This window comes from Oncorhynchus tshawytscha, linkage group LG11, assembly GCF_018296145.1.
Source record: "Oncorhynchus tshawytscha isolate Ot180627B linkage group LG11, Otsh_v2.0, whole genome shotgun sequence".
NCBI classification, from domain to species: Eukaryota; Metazoa; Chordata; class Actinopteri; order Salmoniformes; family Salmonidae; genus Oncorhynchus; species Oncorhynchus tshawytscha.
In genome coordinates, this window is record NC_056439.1 from 36,594,584 (window position 1) to 36,618,244 (window position 23,661).

At 44.5% G+C, this 23,661-nt stretch overlaps 1 protein-coding gene across 4 annotated transcripts in view; it reads left to right on the forward strand.

Moving 5' to 3' along the window:
- LOC112261920 (runt-related transcription factor 3) overlaps nucleotides 1-23,661 on the forward strand; it is an 89,063-nt gene that overhangs the window by 36,908 nt on the left and 28,494 nt on the right. For 3 of the 4 annotated variants that reach the window (XM_024437565.2, XM_024437562.2, XM_024437566.2), the window contains 3 exons: nucleotides 5,460-5,701; nucleotides 6,753-6,909; nucleotides 8,203-8,322. In XM_024437565.2, the coding sequence (XP_024293333.1) occupies nucleotides 5,460-5,701; nucleotides 6,753-6,909; nucleotides 8,203-8,322 (519 nt within the window). The remainder of the gene's footprint in view (nucleotides 1-5,459; nucleotides 5,702-6,752; nucleotides 6,910-8,202; nucleotides 8,323-23,661) is intronic. The other variant, XM_024437563.2, reaches the window with a different exon arrangement.

Genomic DNA, 23,661 nt, shown 5'->3' on the forward strand with positions numbered 1-23,661 from the left:
TGATTGCTCCATAGCCCCATTTTTCTAATGAAAAGCACCCCTCCAATGGCACATGTACACACGTCTGTAAATATCTCATGGGTTTATGGGGTTATTGGGGTTCATATTGAGAATTAACATTTCACATTTGTATCTCCTCACATATCTGAAAGTGTCTCCCCATCCATCAAAACCTGTTTGAAGTGACATCAGACATATGAAATATGATGGGTGGTGGGCATGGTGGGTATGGTGGGCATGGTGGAGTCAGGGGTAGGTTTACAACTAACAGGCTTGTTGTGGGTTTCTCAGTGAATGGGTATGATATTCTAACTATTAGCTTTTACATTCTGCTTCATTATCAGCCAAACCATATGAAAATGGAGAGGAAGAAAACGTTGATACTCTCTTTGATAGGTCATGATTTGGGGTGTTGGTTGGCCTCTGCAGGGCAGGCAAGGCAGGCTTAACTAGGCTCATTTTAAACCAGGCCTCAAGTGGGAAAGAAAAGGCAAATGCTCTTTCTTTTGAAAACCTTTAGTTCTTCACAACAGAGAGATAGCATGGCTGGAGGTGTATATGCCAGCGCACAGGTCATAGTAAGAGTTAATATGATTTTGAGAAGGAAACTTCTCATATTCATAAGGAATCTATTAATTTGGTTGGAGCACTCGGTATCCTTTCTTACTCTAACCCTCCAAACTCTTTCCATACTGGAGGCCTGTAGTGTTTAGACTGGGCCTATAGAGACTATAGCTGAAACCTCTGTGTTTTAAAAGTAGAGGGTAAAACGTCTAGTACGTGAGGTTGGCCTGGGGTATCAGATATCCTCCTGGAGTTCTGCATTCGGTTGAGCTGAACCCACTCGAATCATTAAAAATCGTTCAGGGCACGATGGGCTCCGTCCTTGGTCTCTGTGCGGCTGAAACCGTAGAAACTGTCTGTTGAAACGTAGGAGTCTAAATAAGACCGGCGCCCGAAGCGCGCATTACCGCTGCGCAGGGTAGTCGGTCGTGTGGTCGGATATTAATAATGAACAGAGGCAGGAGGACGACTGAAAAATCCCCGATGTATTTGCCCCAATCTGGTTGTTTCATTGTCTCAAAATAGCGGACAATGATAGGTGATACTTTTGAAGACATTTAGGTCCTGAAAATGCGCCCTGCAGCTTCAGCTAACAGCATATACATTTTATGATAATTGCATTATTATAAGTTTACAACAGTTGTTTGAATAGTTACTCTCTAATTACTTAGATATAAACTCGGAAGATTTTAGGCATAGGATTTTATAATTAGAAGAACGATGTGTTTTAGAGACATGTCCAGTGTTCTCCAAAAGGCACATGCCTTGATATTTGCGGTCATTCAGTGCGGTTGTAGCAATTAAGAATTTCACATTCTCTCCTCATAAAGAAACAGGCATGCTGACAGCTCGCCTAGTTGAGGTCTCACCCCACTATGGAGTCTGCACTCTACAGACAAGAGCCTAGCAAATAAACTATAGACTATGGCTGTGATAATTGTTATCAATACGTTTGGCGCCAATTCGTGTTGTTAAAATATGATTTCAAATGGCTTCCCCCCTAACGGTCTCCGCAGGCGTGAAGAGTGTATAATCTTCTCATCCACTCTCCCCACAAGACTCTGGCTTTATCTGTCTGAACGACATCAGTATAATAAAGAAAATGAAGGGTAAATCAAAACCCACTCCCGTCCCTACCTTACCCACTCCCGTCCCTACCCTACCCTACCCACTCCCGTCCCTACCCTACCCACTCCCGTCCCTACCCTACCCACTCCCTTCCTATCTAAAATAAACAAAAGCACACGCACACACACACACTTTGCATATTCAATAGAAATAGGGGGAAAATATATAAGGGTAAATTTTTTTTCCCAGGACCGTCGACTAATGATTGTCAATCAGGTATAATTATATATCAAACACTTACCTAAATGAATAATCCCAATGGGAATTAACTTCAATAAGGCATTATAGACTTCGATAGCGCACCAATGCAATTTTGGGGAAAATTGAAGACAAACAAATAAGTACCCCACACGTGCTTTGGTAGGTAAGTTATAACATTTTACTTCAATGACTTTCAAGGCATTATACGATCCCATTATGTGTTTTACGTTATTTATTTCTGACAATAAGGTCTAATTCTGATGAGAGCTGTTTTTAATGGGTTTGTGCATCTCACCACAAAAAAAATAACCCCAAGAATCAAATGCCTCTTGATTCAATAAACAAGTCATCCACAAATATTTGACATTTAAAACGTCCCCCCTCTTTCCCCCACCCCACAATTAATATGTAGGCTAATCTATAACGAATGTGATTGTAGATAGCCTAATCTTCTTGATGATTTTCTGGGCCTTTACTTTTATATATTTACTAAATAACTGCTCTTCGATATATAGATGGGCTATCCAGTATGTCATGTCTTTGTTTATTCAATAATTTATTGTGTGTTGGACAAAACAGCAAATATATAATAATAATAATAATAAATCATTTAATTTTGTTAGGCGCTATTGTCACACCCAAGACGTGATGTAATGTCTCCATACAACTGTGGAAAAAAATATATAAATGATTTCCTAATCGAGGCTATATAAGAGTAAAACAGTGCATGGCACATTTATTCGTAACTTGTTAAGCACCTAAAAGGTGGCATTAAACGAATACAAAATTGAGTGGTTTTTATTTTGCATTTTAAGCCTACTTCAATGCAGAAAATAATGGAACGGAGGAGCAGAATTCCAGCACATGGGTCAATTGACTAAAAAACATTTACGCTCGACACAGGTAGGCCTAATAATTGTCGTCTAGGACCCACGTTTTGTCGTCTTGGAGCAAGCTAGTATGTAGTATATATGTTGCTTTTTCAGATTTTCCCTGATGGTACAAATGCCGTTTCTCCCTCCATACCCCTTCTGTACTAAGGCAGGTCCATTTGGCAAAGACAAATGCGCCAACTAGCGTCTGTGGGCCATCATTGCATGGGAACGAGTAAACGGGGTGTGCCGTTTCATGTGCAATACACTGACTAACCTATTAAATGATGGAATTCCAATTAATATTTGCCTGTGGTTAATGTATTTTGGCAAAATTGTAGTTGTTATGTAAGCCTATGGGGGAAATTGTTTGTATGCTTTAATTCGTTTTCATTTGGTGTGATCGAGTCATGGTGATAACACAATTATATATAATTATAAATATTAACAAATATGCACCAATGCATATCACGTAAAATGTATAGGCCTATATTATTAATGTATACGCATCCTTAGCCTAATTTATTTTATATCCTTGGATATAGGAACAAATAACCTTAAAAAGAAAAGAAAAAAGAAAAATAACAAAAGCATATTACTAAATATGTATTCACATATTTTGTGAGTAGGTCTCTAACGCAGCAGCACTACAGTTAATGTAATGTAGCCTAAGCCTATTGGGCCTACTGTCAATTACGTGATATTAAACAACAACAACATCATCCGGTAGATGCCTTTGGCTTTGACGTTCTCTGAAAACTCAAGGGTGAATTGCATAAGGGACAATAATGGGAAAATCATAATAAATTCACAACTCATATTGATAAACATATTGATAAATAAACCATAGTCATGTCATTTGAAAGGTGCATGAACCCCTAAAATGATCAATAGCTCATGACAGTTGATTGACAATTCTGCATTCAGAAATAGCTCATTGCTTTTAGTAAAAACAAATAGGCTAAGGGTATAGGCCAATAATAATATCGTATAGCTGCATTATATGACTGGCCTATTTTCCCTAAAGACGTTGATCTCTTCTGCAGTCACCAAATACATATGTATGCTTGAATTATTGTTTTCTTTTCACTCTGTATGTAAGCGCACTGCGGTGATGTACTAATATAGGCAGAATGTATTATGTGATTATATTTCTTCAAAAAGTGGTTGCCTATATTAATTCGCTGATGTCATATAAAGAAGGAAGAGGGATCAGTCATAACACGAAATGTATTTTTAATTTTTTATCTTCAATTAACAAATAACTTTTGGGGGGAATAATAACTGGTTCACCATTCAGGTGAGAACAGTTGCTATAACTTTAAGTATAAATATATTCTAAGTGTGCAAAACATTATAACATCTAAGCACATAATGTAGAAAAGCACAAATACATAGTATATGATTAATAATGTATCGTGTGTGTATGGCAGAAGAAGCAGGGAGCGCTTTCACTTCGCCTATATTCCAAAGACTTTGATTGGTCTAATGAAAGCCCAACCCAGGCGACTCATTGGTGGAAGTTATCGCCACACTCGAAACACTAAACACTAAAATGACTTGAGTAAATAATATCACAGCACTCTTCACTCTCGCACTACCACTCACTCAAGCGCGTCTTTGTTACCTTCAACTGCGTTAACCACAGCAAAAGGACTACATTTATACAGATATTCAAGATTATTTCAACGTAGAGACAGAATAGTTTCAAGAAAATAGTTTTTGGATCTCGACTTACTTTTTAGTTTCATTAAGGATAACCGGTGGCAGGACATGTGATACGGATGAACAAAAAACACTGAATATAAAGAAACTTCACATGAAACCATCGGACTTCTGCGTCTTGTACTTCGCGTTGAGAACTGTGAATTGCTGAGTAGCCTCCATACTCTGTTATAGCTAGCCTACTTTGTTGAGTAGGCAACATCTTTCAGTGTGTGCCTTGAGGTCTGGCGAGATCAAAAAGCCCAATTCAATCGAAGGAGCTCATTCAGTCACCGAATGTGAAACAAGATATTTGGAAAATTCTGCTATAAAGTTGAAGCCCAAGCAAGGAGCACTCGACTCGTCAGCTTCCGTGAATATTGCAAAAAATATTGGATTTCATAGTTTTCCTTTTCACTGGACGTTATTAATAATTGTATATGTTAGTGTTTATCGATCAGCCGATAGATTGTTATTAATGTTTCTCACTGTATAGATATTTATTTTGTAATATGAGGCCAAAATCTTATTGCGGATGGGCATCGTATTAAATGCTGAATAGTGCAGATAGAGTGTAAGCCTTATAGGCAACCAGAACAGAGCACTGTGGAAAAGAGGTCAGATCTAAGTTTGTGGTTTCGTGGTTTTGCTGTAGTCAGTGAGAAGCAGAAATCAACTCGATGTTTCTCATGCAGCTACATCCTGAGCAGAAGATATAACACGCAAACATTAAACTTTATCGTGTCTGCAAGATAAAAAAGTCTCTTCACTCACTGGACAGTTCAGGATTTATTGTGATAGATTAACCGGGGGAGCTGCGTGCGCTCAGCTCCATCATCTCGTAAACCGCTGGACTTGACCGAGACCAAAGGAACAAGTGTCAGAGAGCGGGAAAATACATATATTCTCCAAAAAAAGAGCCCCGAACACTCGTCAAAACCCCTCGAGAAGTGGTCTTGACCAAAGCTGTTGTGATGCATATTCCCGTAGACCCTAACACCACCAGACGGTTCACACCGCCCTCCACGTCGTTCCCCTGCAGCAAGATTGGAGACGGCAGCGGGACCATGGGCACCCCTGGACCACTGAGGACACGACCCGAGGCCAGGAATGTGGTGGACGTCCTGTCAGACCACGCTGGCGAGCTGGTCCGTACAGACAGCCCAAACTTCCTCTGCTCCGTGCTGCCCTCACACTGGAGGTGCAACAAGACACTCCCTGTGGCTTTCAAGGTAAGGTAAATTGTGCATAATTACAAATGGGCACTTATGAACTAATGACCGACCTAATGATGTATTACTGTAGGCTACTGCAGAAAAAGCGTAAAATACATTTTTTAAAGCTTTCTTGAGTAGGCTTCATTTCGCTAACAAGGCAGTTACTGACATTAGTATGTCTATTACAATTACTTTTACACAGAACCCTATTCTGTAATATAGGCCTAAATAATTGAATTAAATAAGGTTGTCAAAATTAAAGTGGCCTGCCAAAGTGATAACTTGGCATAATTATCTTGTTTCTTTTTTGCATTGGACTTACTTGAATGTGAGATTTAGAAAAGTGTTTGGATTTGCATGAACTGCAATGACATACAATTAATCAACAATTAGCCAACAATATAGGCCCTAATACAAATAATGATAATTTAATAACAATAATTCTAATGATAACATATATTATTATACCTGGTAAGCTAGTTATTTTTTAATTGCTATTTTGAAAGATTTTGCAATGCAGAAAAACATATTTAGGCCTATATTACGTAGCAATGAAATTATGCTACATTGAATGTTATCAATTATATTTATACACCAGGACGTGAATAGAATTTGTGGACTAAAAGTGTAATATTTAGAAAAATAGACAAGCCTATATCTATTTGATTTGAATCACATCCAAATGTTAAAAATGCTTGTTTAGATCGCATAGGCCTACTTATTTAATGAGGAGTATTTGCAAGAATGATTTGGGAGTGATTTGGATGTAGGCCTATCAAATGTCAAAGTCATTTACATAGCTTTAAAATATTAGTGTTTGAATTGCAAGCTTGTTTCAAGAAAGCATCTTACCATGTAGTTGTAACCTAATAGCACAATAGGCCTATATATTTTGATCAAAATATTTGCTAACAATATCTAAAGGGCACTTTTTGTGGGGGGATTTTAAATCAGGTCTAATATTGATGTTTTATGGTGCGTTTTTTGATTCCACCGGATGCGGTTTGTTGCAGTCTGTATTTGGTTTAGCATGGTGACCCCGGTTGACCGCGTTGAGTTCTCACAGGTTGTTGCACTCGGTGATGTACCCGACGGGACTCTGGTCACTGTGATGGCGGGGAACGACGAGAACTTCTCTGCGGAGCTGAGGAACGCGTCTGCGGTGATGAAGAACCAGGTCGCCCGCTTCAACGACCTGCGGTTTGTGGGCAGAAGCGGACGAGGTGAGCAGAGGGAGTCACGCACTTATATCCTTAAACCATGAATAGTATTTGGCCTACTAAATGAAATCAATAACTAACATCGCATACAAACACCTGCGTGCATGCGTCATAATTGCACTGATTTGCAAAACTTTAGCCTGAGTAGACCTACTTTTGGTAATCTATTTTTTAACAGATAAAATAAAAGTGTTAGGGAATGTGAGAATCAGATGAATTCATCTCCCGGGCCAATTATAGCTGCAAGACCGCACCAGCATTGCGCAGGTATAATTATGGGGATTATCAATGTTTATTGGAACAAAATAAAATCCAGAACACAATATGATTATTACATATTTTAAGATGTGGTTTGATCATTCTTTATCGACAAAGAGCAAAGCCCCATTTTAAATTATAGCCTAATGCTCAGCCAAACATTGCCACAAGTTATTTTTATAGGACGAGTCCTAACTGACCATCACGCACGCCCCCTTCAAAAGATGATCCGGATAGTAGCAGCATCATATATTATACGAACATTGCACCATTGTCCAAATAAACAAATCGCCTGGACCAGAATATTCTGTTCAAGGCTTGGCATTTCTAAAAGCCTGCCTGTTTACACTTCTAAAAACTAGTTCTCACATAGCTGACATTCCACCAGAACCTTCTCGGGTCCCTCTCCTTCCTCCTGGCCCTAGCGCTCACATATTTCCCTTAAATGTTACACTTTAAATAGTTGCAGACTGATGAATGGAAAACGCTCTAGTCTCTGAATTAAACGTACCTTTCATTTCTGTAGTCAATTACCCCACCCCAGGATTCCTTTTCCCCCGCCGTCTCTTTAATAAGAGATGCCTTTTTTATGAAAGCGCTGCTTCATAGCCTGGGTCGAAAAACGGACCATTGCACGATCTCCCTCTCTCCCCTTTCATGCAGATGGGAGAGCTCGAGGAAGCTCGTGCAAGAATCTGCCTTGTTGAACAATAAACTGTCGCTGTAAGCCTTTTGGACAATCTGGAATAGATTCTCTCAATAATTCAAATCATGCCCACATTTCAGCCCATCAAAGTGGTGGTCCCTTTAATTTACAAACTTAAAAGGGAGCCATATCAGGAGGCAATTTTAATTCAGCAAGCTGACTGTGGTGGTTATGAACAAAGTGTGTATGTTCCACAAAAATCTGTTTATTTCCACAATGAATTAACCAAGCCAGGAAACCCTCACACATGCTCTGGTTTGATGTTCCTTCTGAAACTCTGTGTTACTGATGCCCTTCCCTAACCAATGCCTTCTCTATTCTGTCTACCCTAGGAAAGAGCTTCACTCTGACCATCACAGTCTTCTCTGGTCCCCCTCAGGTGGCCACTTACCACCGTGCCATTAAAGTGACAGTGGATGGGCCCAGGGAACCCAGACGTGAGTACTTACAGGGTACATGAGAATATTTGTCTTGTCTTGTCAGAAGTCAAATGTACTGCTCTCATGAGCTGTGTGTAGAGGGATTCACAGGGAGAGAGAGAAAGAGAGAGGGGGGTGCAACCATTGCAGACTAAAAGAGATACATGAGTCATATGCAGATGATACAAGAAAATGTAGCCGTGTGTGTTCATGAGTATGTGTGTGTACTGTCAGTGTATGTGGGCGGATCAACAACAGTTGACCAGCAATTGCAATCAATGGGAGACAATGTGGTGTGTTCGGTGGTGCAGCAGTGTGTGTGTGGTATTAGGGGGTGGCGAGGGGCACTGTCAGAGGAAACTGTAAAGCGTATTAAGGCATAACCCGAGACCGCTAAGAGGAGCTGTGTCTCCAAGCCGCAAATACCAAACGCTTGTGGCCTCACCCTGCTGCCTTTGGTCAGAGGGTCGTACCTGGTTGACCACATAAGTGGCTCGTTGACTTAACACTCTAAAGAGATGGTGAGCTGCCTGCTGTGAGCTGTGCCAGTGAGGTCCAATAGGCTAAAGCTGTTAGCTCCATCATTTGGGCAGTGATGCATATATTTGTGGTTTAATGTATGATCATGTGAAAGACTGTGGAGGATTGTGTTACAAGGATGAGTCAACCGCTACAGACTGCTTGTGTGTGTCTGCCCATGCTTGGCTAGGAGCAGTCAGACCAGAGCATTGGGATTAATAGGGATTAATGATCACTCCTGTTGAGATATCATGTCCACTATGGTTATACTGTGCAAGTTTATAGTGGCTGCCGTGGATGGCTTGATTGCTATGCTCTGTTTTCATGTCTCTTACGTGTTTTATTTGGGATAGGGTGGATTTAGCCCAGTCAAAACAGACCAACTGGCCAATGCAGGTAGGCAGGGGGTTCAGGGTGCCACATGGAGGGGGTATGGGGTTCCTAGCGAGGGGGCGAAGGGCGAGGGGGCGAAGGGCGAGGGGGCGAAGGGCGAGGAGGAAAGGGCGAGGGGGCGAAGGGCGAGGAGGTGAAGGGCAAGGGGGCGAAGGGCGAGGAGGCTAAGGGCGAGGAGGCTAAGGGCGAGGGGGCGAAGGGCGAGGAGAAAAAGGGCGAGGAGGCGAAGGGCGAGGAGGCGAAGGGTGGTGCATCGCCCCCCTGCCAGGCTGGAGGCTATTTGAGGAGGTGTTGGAAATGGAGGAGAACAGTGTGGAAAATGGGAGGAATAGATCATAATATCCACTGTGTGTGTGTGTGTCTGCGCGTGCGTATGTGTGAAATGTGATACAGTTGCTGGCTATGTCTATGTGTGTAGTAAAGGACATTTTGTCTGTGTCTGCATGCACTGCTGAAGAAAAATAGGCACTCAAGCTGTGTGTCTGTGTGTGTTCCTGAATGCATGCACAAGTCAGTGTGTTGGCTTCCTGTAGTTGGAAATAACCCTGCACATACCGTAAAGCTGTCTCCTCTCTGTCTCTGTCTACATGTCATGTCTGCACTGAAGGCGTCAGTGTGGCCTCGCTTATTTAATATACACTCCGGTGGCCAGGCCCCATCCTGCTATAAAGAGACATTGTTTAATTTAGGGAAGGGGAATTTTGCTTTAAAAGAGTGGACTCTTAAATCGAGAACAGCACCACCACATTTGTACTTGATAATGAGAATCTTTATATTTTTTCCTCCTAAAGATTTTAGTATTTAAAAACACCCGATGATATCCTCAGCTAAAGTACGCACTACATGAGTTTAAGTGTACCATATGACTACCCCTCTATCCCATTGTGAGATGAGCGCCCCCACCTTGGTTGGCCTGCAAACGTCCACCTGTCAGCTGGCTGGCTGGCAGAGCGGAGTGGGCTGGGCTGCTCAGGGCTTTACTGTAGGGCCTGCATTTGCATGGCTGCCAGGAGAGAAGCTGGCAAAGGAGGAGGGAAGTGCTTTTTTAATGTTTAACCTGACGGACAGGACTGAAGCTCCCCTGCGGCAAAGATCTGCCAAACACATAGCCCTCATCTCACTCACTGATGAAAAACACATTCACACGTATGCACTTCGTCCCAAACACTGCCCTTGTTGTACAATTGGCCTTCAAGCAAAATCATACAACGTGAACCAGTCTCTTTGATTAGAGCTCACCACCCTGTGCTTTCTGAGAAGCAGCTTTGTGTACGTCAATGCTCTGCATCAGAGAGAGAGAGAGAGAGAGAGTCAACATGAGAGAAAGAAGACTCCATCAGAGAGAGAGAGAGAGAGAGAGAGAGAAGACTGCATCAGAGAGAGAGAGAGGACTACATCAGAGAGAGAGAAGACTGCATCAAAGAGAGAGAGAAGACTGCATCAGAGAGAGAGAGAAGACTGCATCAGAGAGAGAGAGAAGACTGCATCAGAGAGAGCCAGAAGACTTGTGATACAAAGAGAGCAAAAAGAGGAGATGACTGAAGTGTTGAGACCTGTCGCTGTCCCCCCACCCAACTCTCCCTCCCCCATCTCTCTCCTCTCCTCCCTGGGGAGTTCAGCTGAATTCATCTCCTAACTGTATTTAGCGTCCATTGTCTCTGTCTCTGTGATGACATCACCAGTCACATATCCCCAGAGGGGGAGGGGCTGCTAGTATTTATCTCACCCAGAGCGAATCCGTTCCTGAGAAAGATGAACTCACCAGATACAAGGCACACAGGGCTGGGCTGAGAACATACACGCCTGTGAAAATACAGAGAAAAATGCCTGTTTGTTTGTAGCTCAACCCTAGGTGAAACTACTCCCCAACACTGTCAGTCATAGCAGGCCCTACTACTGCATATCCTGTCTTTGTGATACTATCACACTCTTTCCCACACTCAGTAATGTAGAACTTCTATGCTCTTAAAAAAGGGGTTCTAAAAGGGTTCTTCGGCTGTCCCCATATGAGAACCCTTTTAAGAACCCTTCTTGGTTGCAGATAGAACCCTTTTGAGTTCCATGTAAAACCCTTCCTACAGAGGGTTCCACTGTACATGGAATCCAAAAGGGTTCTACCTAGAACCAAAAGGGTTCTCCTATGGGCACAGCCGAATAACTCTTTTGGGACCCCTTTTTCGAAGAGTGTACAGAATCCACTTGAGCATTATTGTGTTTTGTTGCCTATATTTACTCTGTTGGGGTTCAGTAGGTTGGGGGAGGGGTGGGGAGAGGGGGCGGGGAGAGGGGGTTTGTTATGGATGTGGCACGCAGACTGTACAAAGTATGCAAATAGACAAACAATGACATTGGCTGTGTTATTTTTCTTCATTGCGCAATCTCTTCTCATAGTAAACAAAGAGAGGTGCGTGTTAATGTGTGTATGTGCACACAGCTGTTTGTGTGTGTGTGTGTGTGTGCACCTGCCAGGTGTGTCCATCCCTTAAGTCAGCAGCTCGGCCACGCCTATGCTCCACAAATCACATGAAAGGCTCGCCCTCGATGCCAATTGCTCTCTCGAAGGCCACTTTGATGTTGAAATGGAGACGGGTGTTTTTGAAAAAGCCTACAGCGTATCAGTGCCAAAAAAGAAAAAAGTGTCACGTCTGCCTGACGTGGGGTGCTTTCCTGTCTAACCACCTAGCCAGCCCAGCCATCCATCCTCACTTCAACTCCCAGATGCATAACCTGCAGACATGGAGACATAGCAGCAGAGCTGATGTCAAAGAGGAAGACTTCAGAGAAAAACAGCTAATTAAAGATGTGATGTGGAATTGGACATGGGCCGTTAAAAGATATAAAGGACGCATATTTATGAGGCAAATCGTGAGATCTTATGGTTTCCCAAAAATGTCACTATGTTGTTTGGATGACCTGAGGCGACGGCGAGGGTTCTCTCTGGGCTCAGTCTCTCCGTCACACTTGGCTTCTGCGATTAGAAACTGAGCAAATATTGTCTGACTGATAAATCCCCTGGAATGCGGTCTGTAAGTTTAATACGTTTGATTGGTTTCAGAGGAAACTTATGTTCTGGGATAAACATTCATATTAGTCTGACTAGGTATAGGAGTGTAGCAAGAGGGAGCTGTACTGCCATGTACATCCAGGTAGAGGTGAGGTGAGGCCTCTAGAGCCATGGCATGATTAGGACCTTCATTAGGGCTGAGAGGGCAGAGGTGATTACTCTTTGACCCTGGCTGCTGTGACCCATAGCCCCATCAGCACCCTGTACAACACCCTAAAGGGAAACATTAGGCCTCAGCTCCCCTCAAACCCTCCAGCTCCCCCCAAACCCTCTAGCTCCCCCCAAACCGCTCACTTACCCCAAACCCCTCACCTAACCCAAACCCCTCACCTACCCCAAACCTCTCAGTTACCCCAAACCCTCAGCTATCCCCAAACCCCTCAACTACCCCAACCTCCTAACTACCCCAAACCCCTCAACTACCCCAACCTCCTAACTACCCCAAACCCCTCAACTACCCCAACCTAACTACCCCAAACCCCTCAGCTACCCCCAAATCCCTAACTACCCCAAACCCCTCAGCTACCCACAAACCCCTAACTACCCCAAACCCCTCAGCTATCCCCAAACCCCTCAACTACCCATAAATCCTCAACTACCCCAAACCCCTCACCTACCCCAAACCCCTCACCTACACCAAACCCCACCTACCCCAAACCTCTCAACCTACCCCAAACCTCTCAACCTACCCCAAACCTCTCAGTTACCCCAAACCCCTCAGTTACCCCAAACCCCCAGCTACCCCCAAACCCCTAACTACCCCAAACCCTCAACCCCTCAACTACCCCAAACCCCTCAGCTACCCCAAACCCCTCAGCTACCCCCAAACCCCTAACTACCCCAAACCCCTAACTACCCCAAGCCCCTCAGCTTTCCCCAAACCTTTCAACTACCTCCAAACCCCTCAGCTATCCCCAAACCTATAACCCTCAGCTATCCCCAAACCCCTCAACTACCTCTAAACCCATAACTACCCAAACCCCTCAACTACCTCCAAACCCCTCAGCTATCCCCAAACCCCTCAGCTATTCTCAAACCCCTCAGCTATCCCCAAACCCCTCAGCTATTCTCAAACCCCTCAACTACCCCAAACCGCTCAGCTATCCCCAAACCCCTCAGCTACCCAAACCCCTCAGCTACCCCCAAATCCCTCAACTACCCCAAACCCCTCAGCTACCCAAACCCATCTGCGATCCCCAAACCCCCAACTACCCCAAACCCCCAACTACCCCAAAACTCCTAACTACCCCAAACCCCTCAGCTATCCCCAGACCCCTCAACTACCTCCAAACCCCTCAGCTATCCCCAAACCCCTAACCCCTCAACTACCCCCAAACCCCTCAACTACCTCTAAACCAACTACCCCAAACCCCTCAACTACCTCCAAACCCCTCAGCTACCTCTAAACCCTTAACTACCCCAAACCCCTCAACTACCTCCAAACCCTTCAACTACCTCCAAACCCCTCAGCTATCCCCAAACCCCTAACCCCTCAGCTATCCCCAAACCCCTCAACTACCTCTAAACCCATAACTACCCCAAACCCCTCAAGTACCTCCAAACCCCTCAGCTACCCCCAAACCCCTCAACTACCCCAAACCCCTCAGCTACCCAAACCCTCAGCTATCCCCAACCCCTCAACTACCCCAAACCCCCAACTACCCCAAAACTCCTAACTACCCCAAACCCCTCAGCTATCCCCAGACCCCTCAACTACCTCCAAACCCCTCAGCTATCCCCAAACCCCTCAACTACCCCAAACCCCCAACTACCCCAAAACTCCTAACTACCCCAAACCCCTCAGCTATCCCCAGACCCCTCAACTACCCCAAACCCCTCAGCTACCCCCAAACCCCTCTATACACACAAACACACTTCGAGAGAGAAAAACAGACAGACAGAAATAGGCACACACACTACACTCTTAGAAAAAGCGTTTCAAAAGTGTTATTCGGCTGTCCCATAGGATAACTGTTTTTGGTTCCAGGTAGAACCCATTTTTGGTTCCAGGTAGAACCCTTTTTGGTTCCAGGGAGAACCCTTTTGGGTTCCATGTAGAACACGCTGTAGAAAGTGGAACCAAACTTGGGACCAAAAGGTTTCTACCTGCAACCAAAAAGGGTTCTTCAAAGCGATCTCCTATGGGGACAGCTGAAGAACCCTACAAGGTTCTAGATAGCACACATTTTTCTAAGAGTGAACTGTAGATAATGCCACTTAAGCCCAAGCACTGCAAATGAGCCTAAATACCGCAGACAAGGTATTTAGACAGAGAGGGAGAGCGAAAGAGCTAAACCATTCAGTTAGCCCATCACTTTTTCTTCTCATCGCGGTTTACTGTGTCTCTGTTTGCTGTTCTGAAAGTCCTTGTGACATGAATGCAGACGTTTCTATCGAGGAGGAAAAAAGGACGAGCATAGCATTGTCTACTGCTTTGTTATGCCCCCTTTCTACTCCTCAGGTTAGTCATATAGGCTCAAGTCTGCTCCTATCTGGTTGGACAAACACACACACACATGCAGGGGGTGGAGGGGGGTGGGGGATAGAATGCGCTCAACAACATTTCAACTTTGTATTCGCTGATGTCATATGCAGCAAGTGGACACACAAACAATTACAGAATTCTATAAAGAGATCTCAGCAAGTGCTTTTAATTCTCCCTGATGATGGAAGTGAGGCTGCCAGGGGATTTTTTCTCAGAAACACAGAAAAGCCCATTTCATACCCAAACTCAGCTCCCCTTCCTCCCCCAAACTCACAGCCCAAACGTCTTTCCTGTTTACCTACCAGTGGAGAGAAGTATAAGCCCACTCTATGTACTGCTTCTTCCTTATTTACTCTCACCCATACAAGAGGGAGCCATTACCACCTTTTAGACCTCATTTAATAAAGGTTCAGATCTCCATTTAGAAAAATAAATGTCCCATGAGTTGGAATATTTACTCCCTTACTGCATTATGACAATAAACCGTTTTTCTATGGCGAGGGGTGTTTGGGAGGGGGTGGATAGTGGGAAGAAGTATCTGTGGCTTACTGGAAAACTATGGGGTTGACATGTTTATTTTTCTGGGACTTCATATTAAGGAACAGGCAGCAAATAATAGGTGTTTGGAGATGTAATGTTGGTTCCAGAGCTGGAGGACTGAGTAATTCCATGAGCAAACATGGAGGAGAGAAGCTTCTTCAACCTGTGGTTCAAACATCAGTTTATACTAACCACGGAATTTGAATGTCTGGTCTGTACTATGAGAATGTGACCAGGGCTTCTTCCTGTGGCACTCTGCTGACCTTGATCATATTCAAGATTAAAGTGTACAACATCATTTCTATTTGTATTTATTAGGGATCCCCATGCTGCCAAGGCAGCAGCTACTCTTCCTGGGGTCCAAACCCATTAAGACACTTACATATTGCAACAATAAAAATATATATTCTTGTACACATTCAGCGCTACCAGTCCCCTGTTTAAATGCTGTTTATGGACAGACCTTGGAACCCCATCACTGGAAACTGACATAAATTTACACAGCAACCTCCTCATACACACACTTACCCACAAGAACACACACACTTTTACTTTTCCAGTTCTAATTTTGCCAGTCTGGCTAAACCTGTCTAGATGAGTCTGAATCACAAACGCAGATATCTTCCACTCTCCCCCTAATCTCTCACACACACACACACACACACACACACACACACACACACACACACACACACACACACACACACACACACACACACACACACACACACACACACACACACACACACACACACACACACACACACACACACACATATATATATATATATATACACACACACACACACACACGCAAATACAGAGGAAAATTTACAGCTGCCCTCTGACACAGCCAGAGTCTTTCTTCCTGTCAGTTGTTACTCTGAGTGGTGTGTGTGCAACCCGTGTGTGTGTGTGTGCCAAAATGGCCTTTGCATGCTCGTAGCTATACGTGCGTAGGTGTTTGTGTTTAAGTTTATGCGCACCGAGGTGTGAAACCTTTGACACGTCTGCTAGCGTTGCGTTGACACGTGACAACGATGGTTGCTTTCCTTTCCCACAGATCTGCGAGGACACCTCACTGCTTAGCACACCCTGGCTACCCCTGTACACACAGCCTTGCAACCCCTACAACCTCTCACCAGAGCTAAAACAACACTCTCAGAGCAGCTTGTTTCTTTAATATGATCTGTCACTGGGGTGAAAAAGGGCCTTCTCTGTTCAGCAGGCTGAGTCTGCAGCATGGGAAGGGTTGTGCTCAGGCAACCATCCAAAGAGGTGTTGAAAAACAACCTCCTTCACCCTGTACTCTCCTCACCCCCTCCCCCTCCCTCACCCTCTCCTCACCCCCTCCCTCACCCACCTTTACTGCCTCCCTCCTACTAACACACATCACCCCTCCCCTCCACCAGAGGAAATACATACATAGTATGGTGGAACAACAGAGAGATGATTGCTCAGTGCTATGGGCCTCTCTGTATTGTTAGTGGATGTGGGTGGGCCTGCACCCCTCCACTCATACTGCCTGCCCTGACCTGCCCCAGGCATAGCCCCTATTCCTCTCTAATCACACACACACACAAACACACACACACACACACACATCTAACTACACTCCCGCTACGCAGCCTTATCCCTTCATCAAGACAGGAAGGCTGGATCTGTGCTCACACACACAGTCTCACATTTTCTCCCCTGCTGTGAGTGGGTTTGCAGCCCTGCTGTAGACAGGGGGATTTCAGGCTGAGTATGGTCCCCAGGGGAAGCCTAGCTAACATCTGCCTCTGAGACAGACAGACATGCATGCATGCATACAGACAGGCAGCAGTAACAGGCTGGGGAGAGAGCCAGGCTTAGCTAAACCTCCCCTGATAGATTGGTGTAGGCTGTGGAAATCCCACCGGTACATTACCTATCAAAATATTACAGATAGAAATAAAAAAACACAGGCATCATCAAGCAGCAGTGGCCCACATTCAGGTTAAAAAAAACATGAGGGCAGTGTACTAGTCACAGCCACGTAAGTATTATGGAAATCTAAAGGTAGTCCGTCTCATGGTGATAGTTTACAGTGAAATACTGCATCCATTCAGTTCATGACATGGCAATCAATATATAACAAGATACATGTGAAAGAGTTCATTGCTTGTGTGGTGTTTCTGTGTGTCTGTGTGTTTTTGAGACTAATTTAGAGCCAGACTATAAACAGACTAAACACAAACACTATTCAATAATAAAACCCACATCCTTCTGGGTCAGCCTCAAACTGATCTATGATTGGACAGCCTCTAAAGCCCAACTCTGTCATTGGTTGCATTGCTGTGGCAGTGTAATCGCTAATGCCTCAGGCATCTTGATGGTACCAGTGATAGTGAAAGGGGAAGTAAAAGAGGGTAGGGGAAAGGGGGAGGCAAAATAGTCAAGATAGGAGGAAGAGGAAGACAGGTGTGCAACGCTTTGCTCAACAGATGTTGAAAAGTATTCGAGCTACAATACAAAGCGGAAGTTTGCTAGCAACCCAACCAACGCCACTACAACAAACTCTCAACTGTCGTTCTCAAGCAGGTTGACGTTTCTGACTGACGAAGAAACAGTTAAGAGAGCTTATAGTTCAGGATAGAAACAGTCAGAGAGTTTACAGTTCAGGATAGAAAGTATAGGGCCTATTGCCTTGAAATATTCCTCCCTAATACACACACTCACACACGCGTCCCTCAACACACTCAACAGCAGCATGTTAGTCGAATGTGTTGTTTTTGTCAAAACTGTGAATCAGACAGGGAGAGGCTGGCATCAACATGTCCTAATAATAGAGCTAAACAAACCCAGAACTCTGCACTACAGCTATTGGTGCAGGACTGACATATAATGCCTCTCACTTACTATGTACACCTATTATGTATACAGGCAGAGTGCACAGTCCTTATAGACGTGTTATAGTTTTCAGTCTGATACAGGCACTCAACCAATTCTAGTCTGTTATCAAGGGCCTACCAAGTCCATTTATACGATGAATACAAATATTTACACTTCAAATATATTCAGCACAGATCTGGGTCCGGGCCAAGGCACGTATTGCCCTTTGCAGTCCAGATAGAGTTTCACTTTGCCCCTGAAAGCACGCCCAGCCCTTTACTAAAAAGAGCTTGTGTTTAATGTGTCTCTCATTGGAAGGGAACATATGTTTCTTTCTTTCAATGTTAGAAAAAAAGCAGCAGCACAGGGGTGAGGGAGGAAAGGGGCCATATCGGGTGATCATTCAGCTGGACCCATCAGCATTTAGGAGCTGTCATTAGCACCCTCTGAGCAAACACTGTCTCTGTGTTCCACTGATATGGGCTTTAGGGGGTTAGGGTGGGACTCGCTGAGATTGGCACGTGTGGTCTGAAGGGATTGGTCAGCTCTTGGTAAGAGTTGCCCGTTGGCACAGGTCTACGTTCCATAAGTACTAACCTTAATCATTCTGCTCCTTGTGGCTCAATGTCATTTGTAGGCGATCAGGGTTGATCATTTTGCTCTTCAGTGTTTCAATTCAAAGGGACCAGTTACAGGGTCAGTTTCCCACACGGATGTATCTTATCTGTTACACTTGAACCTATCTACATGTTCTGAAGAGCACAGAAAACATGGGGGGCATCAAGGTCCTCTGTCTTCAGTTAATCTGCTGATAACATGGTATTGTATTGGCCAAAGAAAACAGAAACGGTGGGTGGGAAAAGCACAGACATTATTCCTAAAGAGATTTTCAGTGAAATGGATTTTCAGTACATCATTAATAGCAGACATTTTATATCAACCTTTTTATTTGGTCCTCACAGTCCTTATAATGCTGTAAGATGATGCAACAGCCATCTAGAGAGGAAGCTAGTAAATCTACAGCTTCTGGCATCCATTTTACCTCTTCCGTGTATTGAGCGCTGGTGTTTGAACCACATCATCCCTGCCTCCCCGTTGGCCTCCATCTCCCAGCTCTATCTTGTGGTTATGATATCATAGAGAAACAACTGGGCATTCTTTCCTAAGTGCACCCTGACACATAAAATATTCATCCACCACAGAATCCCCTCCGAAATGGGTCCGTGGTGCACAGAGAACCCTGGTCGAGACCCTACAGAGTGGGAGTCAACCTCTGGCGTTCTACCAGACACATGGATGAGCGGGGTCAGGCCTAAAAAGATGTTTAAACACTGCATTGAACAGCATCAGGCAAAGGGCTCTGTCTGTCTCTTAACCTAGAGTCGATATACGTGCCCCTGTGGGAATCTAATTAGCATAATACAGAAATCCCCATAAAAATCTTTCTGTTTAAGCTCGAGATATGTTTTTTAAATTTGCATTGGATGAGTCTCAATCCACTGCATCCACCTATGTAACACTGACACATCCCGAAAATCAGTCTTCCCACAGAATTGTCTGTAGCGTCCGAATGGCCGACCAACTATATGAGACTCTCACGACCATGTCGGTTGTATTTCTCTACAAGACCCGCCACCATTGCACCAATCCATTTCCTCTCCATGAGGCTTAGAGGGGTGATGTCTAAGAGAAGACAAGAGGAGGAAGGTTGTGTATACTGTATATACTGTATGTTAGCTTCCACATGGAAAACTGTTGGTCTTCTCTTATATATAAAAAAGGGAGGGACAGAGAGGGAAGGGGAGAAAGGCGGGGGAGTGAGAGAGAGAGAAGGGGGTAAAGAGGGGGGAGAGAGGAGAGCTATAGTCAACCATGTGAGTTGACTTGTAGTGTTAACAGTAACTGTGGGGTTTGGGGTAATGAGCACCAGGCCGGATCCTAATTAAGCCTCTGTCTGCTCTGCTCCTATGGTTCTCTCTCATGGTAACATTGGCTGTCCAACCCCTACTGGAAGTACAGAACAGTGTGTCATCACCACACTCCCTGCCAGCTGGACCTGAGCCACTGCTGTGTGTGTGTGTGTGTGTGTGTGTGTGTGTGTGTGTGTGTGTGTGTGTGTGTGTGTGTGTGTGTGTGTGTGTGTGTGTGGGCGTGTGTGTGTGTGTGGGCGTGTGTGTGTGTACGTGTACGTGTACGTGTACACACGTGGGTGATCATGCGGTATGATCTCTTTCATCACCAAAGCACCAGCCAGTTCATCCCAGACCAACACAGGCCACAGAAAAAAGTTAACAATGATCCATTTTTCCCCTGGTTGTTGTCTTCTTCCACAGAGCTGTGGGATGTATCATTTCCCTGACCTCAGCTGTTTGAGGTGGTGTTCACCTCTTAATAACTGCACTAGGGGACATACATGGGTCTATATTTGGAGGGCCGTTTCCCCTAGACTGTGTCCCTGTGTCATAGTGAGTAGGTTTATAGGTGGGGTCACTCACTATTACTACATCCTTCTGCGTTTCTTTACGTCTGACTCCCAACACAGACAGCTGGACATGTTGAGCAGTCAAACAGCCCACATTCAGACATTACTTATCTACACACACACACGCACGCACGCAGCAACACACACACACACACACACACACACACACACACACACACACACACACACACACACACCCCCACACGCACGCAGCAACACACACACACACACACACACACACACACACACACACACACACACACACACACACACACACACACACAAACCCTCACACTCCTATACTCACATACTCACACTGAGAGGGTGTTGATCCCAGTGTGAGTATGTGAGTATTCATGTGTTGGTGTGTTTGTTACTGGTCATGTGTTGGTGTGTTTGTTACTGGTCATGTGGTGGTGTGTTTGTTACTGGTCATGTGGTGTGTTTGTTACTGGTCATGTGTTGGTGTTTGTTACTGGTCATGTGTTGGTGTGTTTGTTACTGGTCATGTGTTGGTGTGTTTGTTACAGGTCATGTGTTGGTGTGTTTGTTACTGGTCATGTGTTGGTGTGTTTGTTACTGGTCATGTGGTGGTGTGTTTGTTACTGGTCATGTGTTGGTGTGTTTGAGGGACCTGTGTTGGTGTGTTTGTTACTGGTCATGTGTTGGTGTGTTTGTTACTGGTCATGTGTTGGTGTGTTTGTTACTGGTCATGTGTTGGTGTGTTTGTTACTGGTCATGTGGTGTGTTTGAGGGGCCTGTGTTGGTGTGTTTGTTACTGGTCATGTGGTGTGTTTGTTACTGGTCATGTGGTGTGTTTGAGGGGCCTGTGTTGGTGTGTTTGTTACTGGTCATGTGGTGTGTTTGTTACTGGTCATGTGGTGTGTTTGTGGGGCCTGTGTTGGTGTGTTTGTTACTGGTCATGTGGTGTGTTTGTTACTGGTCATGTGGTGTGTTTGTGGGGCCTGTGTTGTAGTTTGGGTGATGGTTATTTATCTACAGTATGTTTGCATTTGAGAGCGATGACTTGAATGTGTCTGTGTCTAGTCGTGGCACCATTGTAATGTAGACTATTCTACTTGGGAGTAAAGCTCAATCCACATAATTGTTATGTGTATGTCTGTGTGTGAAGGGGTGTGTGTGTGGGGGGGGTATGGGGGAGATAGAGAATACTACATTTTATGTAAAGAGAGGGAGTGATCTCTACCAAATGGACAGAGCGGTAAACGGCAGGATATATTACCCATGGGTCAAGTCGCAGGAGGGAAGATATATTGCCCATGGGTCAGTCTGGAGAGAGGGCGGGCAAAATCCATATCAGTCCGTCTGCTGGCCCCCTTTATATAGTGATAAAATATTCAAATCTAGCCATTACTTCACATTAGAGATGCCAGGGAGAAAACCACAGAATGTTTACATGTTCTTTCAGACATGTGTTTGTTGCATTGATAGTTACATTAAAAGCCCTTCCTCCATTAGAGGAGTCCCTCATCCGGACTCACGTATGGCATTTAGGGGTGTGTGTGTGTGTGTGTGTGTGTGTGTGTGTGTGTGTGTGTGTGTGTGTGTGTGTGTGTGTGTGTGTGTGTGTGTGTGTGTGTGTGTGTGTGTGTGTGTGTGTGTGTGTGACATCACATGTTAAATATGATTGAGAAAGATTGCATTGAAATAGCCTTGTACTGTAATTATGCCTTTTAAGGAAAGATTTTCAGTGGAAGAGATATTCAAGTGATAAGGGTTTGCTTGTAGAATTTGGTCTTTCCGCGTCTTCTTCAGATCGGATGTATGCGAGGTGTCAAATATGCTTTAATTCATACATTCCAATCTTTCTCATCACACACACCTCCACACACATGCACACATGTGCAACACGTCCACACAGTGTGTTCCAGTATGAGTGCTATAGTCTAGGAGGGATGTCTGGGTGTTTCCCTCACTGAGTGACTGCTTTGTCAGACCTGAGTCGCTGTGAGACGTACAGTATAGTCACTATTTGGACAAGTAGACCCCGTCTGTGGTGTTGTACTGGGGTTATACTGAGGTTGTACTGAGGTTATACTGGGTTTATACTGAGGTTGTACTGGCGTTATACTGAGGTTGTACTGGGGTTATACTGCCGTTATACTGGGGTTCGACTGGGGTTATACTGGCGTTATACTGGGGTTGCACTGGCGTTATACTGGGGTTGTACTGGCGTTATACTGAGGTTGTACTGGGGTTATACTGGCGTTATACTGGGGTTATACTGGGGTTGTACTGGCGTTATACTGGGGTGGTACTGGCGTTATACTGAGGTTGTACTGGGGTTGTACTGAGGTTATACTGGGGTTGTACTGGCGTTATACTGGGGCTGTGCTGGGGTTGTACTGGGGATGTACTGAGGTTATACTGGGGATGTTTTGGGGTTGTATTAAGTTATACTAGGGTTATACTGGGGTTGTACTGGGGCCGTGCTGGGGTTGTACTGGCGTTATACTGGGGTTGTACTGAGGTTATACTGGGGTTGTACTGAGGTTATACTGGGGTTGTACTGGCGTTATACTGGGGTTGTACTGAGGTTATACTGGGGTTGTACTAAGGTTATACTGGGGTTGTACTGGCGTTATACTGGGGTTGTACTGGGGATGTTTTGGGGTTGTATTGAGTTATACTAGGGTTATATTGGGGTTGTACTGAGGTTATACTGGGGTTGTACTGAGGTTATACTGGGGATGTTTTGGGGTTGTATTGAGTTATACTAGGGTTATACTGGGGTTGTACTGGGGATGTTTTGGGGTTGTATTGAGTTATACTACGGTTATACTGGGGTTGTACTGGCGTTATACTGGGGTTGTACTGGGAATGTTTTGGGGTTGTATTGAGTTATACTGGGATTATACTGAGGTTGTGCTGGGGCTGTGCTGGGGTTGTACTGGTGTTATACTGGGGTTGTACTGAGGTTATACTGGGGTTGTACTGGGGTTATACTGGGGATGTTTTGGGGTTGTATTGAGTTATACTGGGGTTGTAATGGGGTTGTACTGGGGTTGTGGT